This window comes from Labeo rohita, chromosome 20 (genome assembly GCF_022985175.1).
Source record: "Labeo rohita strain BAU-BD-2019 chromosome 20, IGBB_LRoh.1.0, whole genome shotgun sequence".
Classification (NCBI taxonomy): Eukaryota; Metazoa; Chordata; class Actinopteri; order Cypriniformes; family Cyprinidae; genus Labeo; species Labeo rohita.
The window spans coordinates 10,149,869-10,163,075 of record NC_066888.1 but is presented as its reverse complement, the minus strand read 5'-3'; the positions used below and the strand labels follow the sequence as shown (position 1 = coordinate 10,163,075).

Genomic DNA, 13,207 nt, shown 5'->3' with positions numbered 1-13,207 from the left:
TGAGTGACTAACTGAGAAGACAAATGTTTACAGATTGGCAAATTTCTAATAGTTAATCGTGTCTACTGGTATATCGCCAAACCCTAGTTAGAAGTGTAATTTTACTGTAAAATGAAGTTATTATTTATTATTTTTCTTAAATACTTAAACACAAAAGTAGTATTTCTTTAATTCAACAGTTGTATTATTTATATACTACATTTTAATTGTAATAAAACATCAATATTATTATCATTAAAGTCATAATGATACATAATCACCTTTTTTTTTTTTTAAACTGTCCAAGTCCTACAAACAAGCAAAGGAAACCTGGAGCTTTTACACCTAACACCACAGAATTTAAAGGAAAACCAATTATAAATCCTGTTCATATCTCTCATGTGTTCTCAAGTATTCCCCTTAGACGCTTTATTTCATGGTCATTTTATTTAAAATAAAACTTTTGACTCCACATCCACTGTATCTGTGTGTGCCTGTCCTGATACAGCTCATTCAAAATCATTATAACGCACCAGTGTCTAGTCCTACATTCAGGGTTTCCACAACATTTGACCAATCGATTTCCATGATTTTTCCAGCCAGTTATTTTTAGCTGATAAATATTTCAGAGCTAATTGTATTGAAAACTTACTCACGAAGGAAATTTCCATAACTCGAATACAAATATTTTCATTGAGTTACCTGAGTCTGGAAATTACGATTTGCAAATTGCCACGTTTTCCATAACTGTGGAAACACTAAGAAGTTACCCATGAATCAGCTGGAAAAAATCTACCAAGACACAACTTACACGAAACGCTGGTAAACAGGCCAAGCAAACACTCAAGAAGACACTATTTAAAATTTAATTTTGGCCTAATTTTGCAGTAAATCTTCAAAGCACACAAACCATAATCACATGAAGGCATGAACCAAATTCCAGTGCCTGTTCATGTGCTCTCAGTTAAAGTGCTCTATGCAGTGAGCCCTGCCTTCTTTCTCCTTAAATGATCTCGCTCTCGTGGCGTTCCAGGGCGGGAGGCAGTATGACACCACAAGGACCCTCAAAGTGATATCTGTTGGTGAGAAACACATCTCAAATAAACCACACGCAGGTGTTCAATTTGTTTTGTGAAATCTACCGTTCAGTGTTTGCTCAAATGCGACAGCGAGACAGTCTGTGCGGTGGCTTACGTGCAATAGAGCAGCTCCGCATTCTCCTGTTGAATGGGCTGACTGAGAGGCATCTCTGTGACTCATGTAAAGTGATAGTTTGTGTATTTGTATGTCTTACTTAAAGCGCATAGTAGCAGGTGTGCTCTCCATGTTGAATTCAGCTACAGGCACTCCTCTAACTGCCACCTGAGGAGCGAACATGGCTGCTGGGTAAACTATGGAGGAGGTGCCCACCTAGAGACGAGAAAACAATGTGACACAGAGAATACAGTTGGAGGTGACAAATTCGTTACGTAAAAGCTGTCAACACGCGCGCCTTTCTGGGTCTTGAACATGGCAGTTGCATTGCTGTCTTTGCAGGGTTGGAAAGCTCTTGAAATTCATTAAATTGTGTTCTGAAGATGAAGAAGGTCTTACAGGTTTGGAATGAGTGAGTAATTTTCATTTTGGGGAGAACTATCTCTTTTACCGCTATGAATTTCTTTATAGTGTTGTATTGTTTCTGTTACGGTTATGCTAGGGTTTCCTGCAATGCTGAATCTCTAGAGCCACAGTGTAAAAAACATAAATCACATTTACTCGAATAGTAAATGTGATTTTGCAGTCTGAATTGAATGTGATGTGATAAAAAGACTGGGCACTTCACGAGCTGCACATAAAACAAACTCCAGTAATGTCACAAACAAATGACCCATTTGAACAGCTCTAAATGATTCGTTTTAACTCGTTTTACTGTTTTAAAGAGTCTTTCAATAAATTAATTCGCTAAATTCCACAGAGCGGTTACTAAATCAACATCTGACTCACTCAATAAACTGCAAGATAGCTTTCCTTTCAGCAATGTCTTGAAATTAAGCTACTTTTGCATGCTGAAAGGAGTAGCTCACTTCCAAATCATAAATTTACAGATAATGTACTCACCCCGTTGTCATCCAAGATGTTCATGCATTTTCTTTCTTCGTAAAGAAATTACGTTTTCTGAGGAAAACATTTCAGGAATTATCTCCATATAGTGGACTTCAGTGATGCCCAGGAGTTTGAACGTCCAAAATACAGTTTAAATGCAGCTTCAAAGGGCTCTAAATGACCCCAGCCAAGGAATAAAGGTCTAGCGAAGGGTCTACTGAATCTGGCAAAACAATGGGTCATTTTCTAAAAAAAATATACAAATTTATATACTTTTTAACCTCACATGCTCGTCTTCTCTAGCTCCGCCGTGCACATGCGTACTCTGGGTCAATACAGTTAGGATATGTCGAAAAATCCCATCTCATTTTCTTCTTCAACTTCAAAATCATCCTATATCGCTGTTTTACCTTTTTTTGTAAAGGGCGTTTCACCTACTTTGCATGTTCACTTTGTAAACACTGGGTTGGTACCTCTGCAGCGAGGATGATTTTAAAGTTGGAGGAGAAAATGAGATGGTAAATGTACTGACCCAGAGTATGCATGTGCACGGCAGAGCTAGACAAGACGAGCATTTGAGGTTAAAAAGTATAAACCAATTGTTTCAATTCCTCGGCTGGGATCCCTTTGAAGCTGCATTTTGGACGTTCAAACTCGGGGGGCACCATAGAAGTCCACTATATGGAGAGAAATGTTTCCGGAAATGTTTTCCTCAAAAAACAATTTCTTTACGACTGAAGAAAGAAAGACATGAACATCTTGGATGACAACAGGGTGAGTACATTATCTGTAAATTTTTGTTCTGAAAGTGAACTAATCCTTGAAGGCTTGTAAAAATTACTGACTGGTTGTGTAGAACTGATCTCTGGTAATTGATTCAAATAGAGTTTAGTGTTAGCCTGTTGCTAATCTAACAACTCAGTACCTCAGTAAGCTTAAAATAAAAACATGATGCCAATTCTGGACTTCTTCGAAGTAAGATATTATAGCTGGCCGAATAAGTTTTTATAGCCTAAGTTCTGGCATATTCCTGATGCCTTAAAGAGATTCTGTCGTTAATTACTCTTACCCTCATGTCGTTCCAAACTCGTAAGACCTTCGTTCATCTTCAGAACACAAATTAAGAAATTGTTGAAGTCGTTATTTTTGTTTTCTTTGCACACAAAAAGTATTCTCGTAGCTTCGTAAAATTGAGGTTGAACCACTGATGTCACATGGACTATTTTAACAATGTCCTTACTACCTTTTTGGGTTTTCAACGTGTCAGTTGTGTTGCTGTCTATGCAGGGTCAGAAAGCTTTTAGACTTCCTCAAAAATATTTTAACTTTGTTCCAAAGATGAACAAAGGTCTTACAGGTTTAGAATCACATGAGGGTGAGTAATTAATGACAGAATTTTTATTTTTGCGTGAACTATCCCTTTAAAGTCCTTTCTAGGTAGGCAGCTCACTTGGTTCTGTATTAGAGTTTCATGTATTAACTTATCATCACTCACCACTAAGCAGAGATCACATTGTTCCAGCTCCTGCTCCACAGCAGTGAGAATATCTGAATCCAGAGTCTCTCCGAACCAAACCACATGAGGCCTCAGCAATCCATTACAGCTACTCCTTTCACACCTATAAACACAAAGTACAAAACTAACATCTTTGAACATGAAACATTAAGACAAATAGATATATACTGCCCACTGCTGGCGAAAAAGTGATACTGTTTTCAAGTTATTTCTGTATTGATCTTTTTTTTTTATTTCCTTATGAAGTCCAACTATTAGGCTTGTTGAGGTTTCCTGCAAAGCAGTCCTAATTTCATATTAAATGACTATCCTACTATACTGCCTCTCTAATTTATACAGCAAACCAGAGTTCTGCATTCCAGCAGCATCTGATTAGATTTGTTACGGTACAGGACATATTGCCTGATTTGTAGCCAGTATTGGGTGATGTTCGGACGAGTTGTTAGTCAAAGCAGGCAGTCTAATTTTTTTATGCTCTTGTGAACGCACTTTGAAGACTGGCACGGAACAGAAGAAATTGTTGAATAAAGTTGTTATTTTTGTTTGTCCTTGCACACAAACATTTGTATTCTCGTAGCTTTGTTAAATTACAGTTGAACCACTGATGTCACATGGGCTATTGATGTCCTTACTACCTTTCTGGGTCTTGAATGTGTCAGTTGCATTGCTGACTATGCAGGGTCAGCTCTCGGATTTTATCAAAATATCTTAATTTGTGTTCTGAAGACGAATGAAGGTCTTACGGGTTTGGAACAACATGAGGCTGCAACAATATACTGCACTTTCTGACTAATCAGTTTACACAGTTAAGCTGCATTTAACAAAGCCTATAAATCACAAACCTGGGCAGGTTCTCCACTGGTATTCTGGCATCCTTGGCACTGGGGTCAGGCTCTCTGAGAATTGAATAAAGAAAGAGAAAAGCAAATAAAGAGAGTGCAGTCTCTTGTGGTTTAAATATTTGATTAAATAATGGTGTGGTGTTTGCATGAGCTTTTACCCTTTCCCCTCCAGAGCAGGACAGATTGGACTCTTGTGGTTGGCTTTGACTTCTCCACAGCTCATACAGCGGGTTTTAAACAGACTTCCTAGAGAGAAAAAGAGAGCTTTTTTTAAAGGAAATAATCTCAATTTGAAGAAATGATTGGAAAAAGCCCCACCAAGCAAATACATGCCCTATCATGTTCAGTTCTGTTGATCAGATGATAACCAATAATAAATGTACTGTAATGCTGTTATGCTCCGGTCCTGGTTATTGTCTCACCGTGGATTTCATAGACATGTTTGGAACCAGCACGATGGTGCAGTTCATCTATGTTCTGAGTGATGATCACAACAGAGCGCCCTTGCTTGCTGAGTCGGGACTCACACTCTGCTATAGCCAGGTGTGCTGGGTTTGGCATCTTGCTGCGCATAACCTGTAAAATTAAATACAATTAATTAAAATATTTAAAAAATAATGAAAAAAATTAAGATGTTATTAGGATGCAACCAAACATTAATTTGTTTAATGATTATTCTTAATTTTTTAACTGCAACCCCTAAGTTCAAATACATAATGACATGTGATGCAGAAAGTCGCTAGTAAAAATATTAATAATATAGTAATAGTTTTGTTTTTCAGTTACTATTATTTTAAATATTGCATCATATTTTGTTGTATTATTAAATTTTAGATAGGTTTGATATATTGTGTTTGGTTTGTTTTGTTTTTCACTTGTATTGGTACCTACAGCTAAAATGTTGGTATTGTGACAACTATTGTTCTAAAATATTTAATGAACCACTAATCCAATCTGAACACTTTAAAAAGTACCGCAAAGCTGAGACTCTCTGCTTTTCTTCCGTAACACTTTTGTCTTATTTAGATTGCGTGAACGTGATTACGTCATCACATTTTGATTGCTTTGATTCGTCAGAAGAAACCAATGTATTTTGTTCCTCTGAGCCAAACAGGAACGATTGTTAACGCTTAGTCACACCCCTGTGCCCAGATTGGTTCAAACTGTCATCTATTCAACTGATAAAATTAGGTTTTGGACTTTTGAACCACCAATTAACATGTTTCTTTGGAAATTTGAACAAACTCAAGGTGAAAGTAAAATACGCCGTGCGTGCATGAAAACAAACACAAAATAACACATTTGCATGGCAGCACTCTCTGAAAAAGCACAGAAGAACACATGACAGAGCACTTCGACATAAAACAAACCAAAAACAAGGATGAAACAGCAGTAAATATCGGATAAAGCACTGGAATTTGTTTTCACGTGACTATGCGCTGTCCCGGTAAAACAGGGAATACAGCCAGCACAGATCGATCCATTATATTATGTAAATTATTCTTATGTAGTTTATAAAGATCATTTTTTTCTGTTGCACTCTGTATATTTTTCTCTCATTTTTGTGTAGTTTGTGAATTATTTGTACTGTTTGTATATTTGTTGCACAAGACCATTTGTGCAACTGTTTTCACTACTTGCGTTTGTTGTTCATACTCAGATTGAAAATTATATTTCTCTAAAAAAAAAAAATAACTTTTTTTTTACGGTTTTGTTATTATGTAACTGTTTCCATTTACTTTACTTCCTAAACATTTTTGAACACATTATATTGTCAGTAAATGATACCTATTTTTCACTGAAAGTCGCCTATAACAATATTGTAATAAATGGCTATAACTTGCTTGGGGAATGTTATATGTAGCCAAATTTGATTCGGAAGTGTAAAACACACATAAACTTTCTAAAGAAATAAAAAATCCAAACTTCAGGAGTTTCTGTTTGAGTACATAGGAGAATAGGTCTGAAAAAGCACAGAAAAGTGCAGGCGTGTCAGGTGCCCTGAAAATGTTCTAGGTCTTAAGGGTTAATTTAAAAAATGCATGCATGCATTTCATAACTGATCTACTATTGTGAAGTAACTCCACCCCCTTGTGGATGCTGTGTGAATTTCAGTCCCAGAAATAAACACTGACTTTCCAGGATCTTTCAGATTCCTTACTGCAATTCTAAGGATGCACAATATGCATACAGAAGAAAAAGTAAAAGTAGTAGTCTCATTTGAGAATTACTATAACGTTAAAGTGAATTATATATAACAGTGAATTAATTATTGAAAGAAACAAATGGAATTACGATATTGGTAACCATTTGTCAGTAATGTGTAACCCACCTCACGCCTGTAATGGTAAAATTCCCATACTAAAGAAGGATCTCGAGAGAAAGCTTCAGGGGTTGCCAAATCCTGAAAGACAAAGAGATTAAAAGAAAGACATATATTATTTTTGTTATTAACGTTTGCTTATGTGCATGTGGTGTAAAAATTAAGAACTTGAATAATTATGACAGAAAAGTATTACAGGACTATTTAGAATAAATATATATATATATATATATATATATATTCTGCTGTGCAGCACTTAAAAAAACTGCAGTGTTCTGTTTTGTTACATTTTCATTTGATTAAACTTTAAAAATGTTGAACTGATGTTGATGTTGATGATAAAAATGTTGATTAAATTGTTCATTTTAATATACTTAATACTGATTTGGAATCAGTAAGATTTTTATTGTATTTTAAATAGTTTTCTAACGCTCATCAAGGCTGCATTTATTTGATCAAAAATACAGAAAAAAATATATTGTGAAATACTATGATGTAAAACAACATCCTTCTATTTTAATATACATTCAAAATCTAATTTATTTCTGTGATCAAAGCTGAATTTTTCAGCATAATTCGTTTTCAGTGTCATATGATCCTTCAGAAATCATTCTAATATACTGATTTATTATCAGTGCTGGAAACAGCTGTGCTGCTTAATACTTTTTTTTATACTTTTGATTCAGGATTCTTCGATGAATAAAAAGGTAAAAAGAACAGCATTTATTTAAAAAAGAGATCTTTTCTAACAATATACACTACTGTTCAAAAGTTTGGGGTCAGTGCATTTTTATTCTTTCTTTTTTTGAAAGAAATTAATACTTGTATTCACCAAGGATGTGTTAAATTAATAAAAAGTGATAGCATAGATGTACATTGTCTAATTAATGTAGTAGTTTTTTTAAATGATTTGAATTTCCGGTTAATGTTAATTAAAATATAATATTTTATTATATTAATAGATAGGTTTGATATATTATAATACAGTGTTTTTTTTTGTTTGTGTGTTTGTTTTTTTAACGCATACTGGTTCCTACAACTAAAATTTTGGTATTGTGACAACATTAATAATGATAATGTACATTCACATTCATTAAACTTGATACTATTTTATTACGGTTTCTAAAGACGTCAGAAATCAAGACATAAATTGCAATTAATTTGTATTTGTTATTTTTCTTTTTTTATTAAATAATTTTCTAAAATAAAAATAACATATGTTAAACTCACATACATTGTCAACTTAATTAACTTTTTTCTTTTTTATATTTTAATAAAATAATATTTTTAAAAACAAAAGAATTATTATTAATTTTGGAAAATAATAATACATTTTATATTCTCCTCACACAGTGCAAACTGATTTTTAAACAAAAATATACAGCTGCCTTTATATTTATCAACAGGAGGGATCATCACAAAGAGGATAATTTTTAGATGTAACTCAAACGCATGATGTATATACAATGTGTGTGTGTTACCTGTGCCTGCCACTTCCTCCAGTAGCCCCCCTGTCCTCTAAAGGTTGGTACTCCACTCTCTGCACTCACTCCGGCCCCCGTAATGATAGCAATGTGCTTGGCCTTAGCAAAATCCTCACGAAACTCTGCTAAATCTGCAAATGAAACAAATTGTAAACCATTAATTCACAGGCCATCCACTGCCATACATACGCACTGAAGACGGTTTTAAAAGAGTTAGTGTTTTACTTGAGCTTGGTCTGGCCATCTTTGGAGAGCTCCAGTTCAGTCTCACTGCCGCACACAGATGAGAGGTCAGTCCCCTACGCGTCAACTGCCGCACAATCATCGAGGGTTAAATGTCACGCTGCACAGCTGGAAAATCAGAGAAATATATACAAACAACCTGAAAAGAAACATACTCACCAGCAGACACACACAGAATCAGAGAATGAGATTTAAAACACTTCCTCTTTCTGTTTGCTAGAAAAGAAGGTGTGTCCAGGAACTAGGCTGTCAGGTTGGGAAATTCTGGAATGATATCCTTCTTCTATTCATGATCTCACAAAGTGACAAAAACTTTATAAGTTAGAATAAAAGGCTCACTTAAAGTTGAAGAAATTATAACATACGTTATACTATTAAAGGAGAAATTCACTTCCAGAACAAAAATTTACAGATACTTTACTCACCACCACTTCATCTAAGATGTTCATGTATTTCTGTCTTCAGTCATAAAGAAATTATGTTTTTTGAGGAAAACATTCCAGGATTTTTCTCCATTTGGTGGACTTCAATGGTGTCTGAACTTCCAAAATGCAGTTTAAATGTGGTTTCAAAGGGCCAAAGAAGAAGGGTCTTATCTAGTGAAATGATTGTTTATTTTCTAAAAAAAATTGACATTTATAAACTTTTTAACCTCAGATGCTCTTCTTGTCTAGCTCTGCGTGAACTCTGTGTATTGTGGTGCAATACAGTTAAGGTATGTCAAAGAACTCCTATCTCATTTACTTCTCCAACTTCAAAATCCGTCCTACATCGCTGCAGAAGTATCGACCCAGTGTTTACAAAGTGAACGTGCAAAGATCATCAAACGCCCTTTACAGAAAAAAAAGGTAAAACAGCAATGTAGGACGATTTTGAAGTTGGAGAAGAAAATGAGATGGGAGTTTTTCGACATACTCTAACTGTCTTGAACGGGAATACACAGAGTATTTGACGAGCATTTGAGGGTAAAAAGTATATAAATTGTCAATTTTTTTTTTTATAAATAATTATTAAAATAATTTTAGAAAAAATCAATTTTAGAAAATAACCGATGGAAGTTCAAACTTGCGGACACCACAGAAGTCCACTATATGGAGAAAAATCCTGAAATGTTTTCCTCTAAAAACATAATTTCTTTACGAATGAAGACAGAAAGACATGAACATCTTGAATGACAACGGGGTAAGTATATTGTACATGCAAAAGTAGCTTAGTTTCAAAAAAGACATTGCTGAAAGGAAAGCAATCTTGCAGGTTATTGAGTGAGTCAATCTTGGATGTCATCTTGGATGACAAGGGGGGTGAGTAAATTATCTGTAAATTTTTGTTCTGGAAGTGAAATTCTCCTTTAAGAAACTATGACTCCTGTTACTAATATGAAATATGTTGCTATCTATAATGATCATAAAAAACCCTCTGTTGTGCAGCGCTTTGTAAAACAAAAAATACTATAAAACAAATAATGTTCTATTTTATTTATATTAATTTGGCTACATTTAATTGCTTTATGCTATTTATAATTTTTGCTATTTAAAATAAAAATATATATATAAATCCTTTGTGCAGTTTTTTTTTTTCTCAAAAAATAAATAAATAAAATAAAATGTTATTTTTTTTATATGCAGTATGTACATATTTATTTAAATACATTTTAAAAGATTTACTGCATTGTTAAAGTTAAGATTTTAAATAAAACGTTTAATTAACCCATTTAAATGGAATCCATAAAAAAAAAAAAATGAAAACAGAAAACACCAAATCTGTAAACTGCATTAGTTTGTTAAATTAGTTTGTTTTATAACAATACAATAATTATGTGGATTTTAAATATTGTAACTACTATAAAATATTCCAGCTGTTTTTGTTGTGGTTGTTTTTCCACTAAAATGAAAATGTTTCAAACCTGAGATATTTTAGGAATATTGTTTATAATGTTTTTTTGGGGAATATTGTTCTACTTGGTAATCCTGTCACAGGGTTTTGCCATGTCCTCAACTGTATCTATTTTTGGTGTGAATTTAACAACAACAAACATCTGTAATTTTTGGCTTGATGAATTTTGTGAGGTTTGACTTATCAGCTGGTTTGTGACACTTAAAAACACTTGACTGTGTTTGATAAAATGACAAACTCGTTAGATATTTTTTACATTTTTAGATTATCTTTGATAATATTAACAAAATTAACGTAAGCTTTTATTTCTATTCTGTTGGGAACCATGCTTATTTCTTTATTTACAACCTATTACATTTCATCCCGTTCATTTTCTTGCCAATGTGTAAATAATCAAGTAAGGGCCTGCTTGACCTGAGCATATTTCTGATTATGGTATGGTTTACCCCTTTATTTGACATAGTTCCTTAATAAAACAGCACAAGCTATTAATTTTTCGTCACATGAGTGATCATGCACTAGATTTGTGGCACTATTGCAGGATCACAGGAGCATGAAAAGCAGACAGAAGTGGGATAGTGCAATAAAGTAAAACTTTAATAAACATATGTGGACCTTGAAGGACCTTGTAAAATGACCACAGCTCTGCAGACACTAACTTGGCAAGTTAATGTGCACAATAGTTCCCTGCTATTAAATAACCACTTGTAATCTGAAAAAAAAAACAAAACAAAAAAACACTTGATAAGCCAAACATAAACAAGAAAGCAGCAGAAATGTGTAATACATGCTGATGCTTTGCCACATGACTATAAACACAGTTATCTAACAGAATGAAATGAAAGTAACACTTACCTGCGTGTTCTGAGGTGACTTCTGTCACACAGATAGTGTAGATACAGTCCAGCAGAGCAGAAGATGAAATATGTATTTATTACATCCACTCAGTTGCTGTTAAGAGCCAGTGGAAGACGGGTGCACTGCCATCAGCTTTGAGACAAAATTGCACGCACAACACGAACCATAAGACGACAAATGTTATTATTAACTTTCATATTAAACACCTCTGAGAGGCGGCTGGTGGCTCAAAGAGCTTAATCCTCCATTGAGCCACATTCAAATATCGCGACGTATTTTAAGTCATTGAGGATATTTGTTCAAAATAGAGTATACAAGATTAAATAAACTAATTTCAACGGATGTTGTCAAGAGCAACGAACAGACTTACTCACCACAGTCATTCCTATAAAGTCACATTTGAAAATCTTATCCAGTAATCACATTCGACTGTGAATGATCCATCATGAACATCGCGGAGAAAAGTAACATGTATCACGTGTCTATGCGCGTCTTTAGCGTTGGTCGGAACATTAATTTAAAACTGAATAATGACACTAATAAACATTAACAACCAGTACATTTATATTAAACTGTGAAATTTTAAATATGATAAATATTGTTTAGACACATAATACTTGACCAATAAGAGAAAACATTTGAGCCACTAAACCCCGCCCATTTTTACTTTCCATTCTAAGGTATTTGAGAAGAACTGACTGGTGGTCAAGACTGGTGAAGACAGCCGGTTATGGAAAGACCGACCTCTAGCGTGGAGAACATAATACTGTCACAATTAAAAATACAATTAGACGCTTGAAATATGTAGAAAAAAAGACTGATTAAATTGATAGCCCACATGGTAAGTCATGTAAAATTAATTTGAAATTAAACTTTTCGATGTAGGCCCTAGTCCTACTGCCCCCACTGTGCCCCGTTATCCATTCCCAATATATATATAATTTTAAAAATTATATTGTAAAAATTACATAATTACATATACAAATATATAGTAAATATAGAAAATATATATAAATATATAAAATAAATATATATTATATTATATAAAATTACAACTATTTCAATATGGAAACTGAGGGTGCAAAAAATTCAAAATATTAAGAAAAATCGCCTTTAAAGTTTTCCAAATGAACTTCTTTGCATATGCATAATGCTAATCAAAAATTAAGTTTTTATATATTTACAGTAGGAAATTTACAAAAATGGAACATGATCTTTACTTAATTTAAATGAAAAATCAATAATTTTGACCCATACAATGTATTTTTGGCTATTGCTACAAATATACCCGTGCTACTTAAGACTGGTTTTGTGGTCCAGGGTCACATATATATATCATTTTTAATGTATGTATTTATTATTTGTGACCCTGGACCACAAAACCAGTCTTAAGTCGCTGGGGTTTATTTGTAGCAATAGCCAAAAATACATTGTAAGGGTCAAAATTATTGATTTTTCTTTTATGGCAAAAATCATTATGAAAATAAGTAAATATCATGTTCCATGAAGATATTTTGTAAAATTCCTACTGTAAATGTATAAAAACTTAATTTTTGATTAGTCATATATATTGTTAAGAACATTATTTAAAGAACTTCAAAGGCAATTTTTTTCAGTATTTAGAGTTTTTTTGCATCCTCAGATTCCTGATATTTAAATAGTTGTATCTCGGCCAAATATTGTCCTTTCCTAACAAACCATACATCAATGGAAAGCTTATTTATTCAGCTTTCATATAATGTATAAATCACAATTTTGAAAAAATGACCATTATGACTGGTTTTGTGATCCAGGGTCACATTTATTGTGCTTGTGAATTATATTTAAACAATGATGATTCCTGTTTTCTATTTGTTATCCATTCCCAGTATATTCTTTATACTTAACAATTAATAATGTAATTTGCTTTTATATGCTGTGTGTGTGTGTGTGTGTGTGTGTGTGTGTGTGTGTGTGTGTGTGTATATATAATTTTTTTAATGCATGT

The 13,207-nt window shown here is 33.5% G+C and overlaps 1 protein-coding gene across 4 annotated transcripts; it reads right to left on the bottom strand.

The window, feature by feature from the left end:
• Positions 1–244: 244 nt before the first annotated feature.
• Positions 245–11,394, bottom strand: sirt5 (sirtuin 5). 4 transcript variants are annotated; one of them, XM_051139477.1, is made up of 11 exons: positions 11,218–11,394; positions 10,988–11,074; positions 8,452–8,577; positions 8,224–8,357; positions 6,752–6,823; positions 4,842–4,995; positions 4,578–4,665; positions 4,420–4,473; positions 3,557–3,680; positions 1,274–1,389; positions 245–1,055 (listed from the first exon to the last, which is right to left on the bottom strand). In XM_051139477.1, exons 3-11 carry the CDS (start codon positions 8,549–8,551, stop codon positions 983–985), a joined length of 915 nt encoding a protein of 304 aa, XP_050995434.1. In that variant the 5' UTR covers positions 8,552–8,577; positions 10,988–11,074; positions 11,218–11,394; the 3' UTR covers positions 245–982. The 4 variants fall into 4 exon arrangements, with proteins under 4 accessions (XP_050995434.1, XP_050995431.1, XP_050995433.1 ...); XM_051139474.1 differs by having other exon boundaries at positions 246–1,055; positions 10,978–11,074; XM_051139476.1 differs by having other exon boundaries at positions 246–1,055; positions 11,022–11,074.
• Between the last annotated feature and the right edge of the window lie 1,813 nt (positions 11,395–13,207).

Bases quoted from the DNA above. Each gene is read 5' to 3' on its own strand.
- sirt5 (XM_051139477.1), bottom strand. From the start codon at position 8,551: ATGATTGTGCGGCAGTTGACGCGTAGGGGACTGACCTCTCATCTGTGT. The intron at 6,824-8,223 runs GTAACACACACA...TTTGTCTTTCAG, and splicing joins GGAGGAAGTGGCAGGCACAG to GATTTGGCAACCCCTGAAGC. The intron at 4,996-6,751 runs GTGGGTTACACA...TTAATTTTACAG, and splicing joins TTTACCATTACAGGCGTGAG to GTTATGCGCAGCAAGATGCC.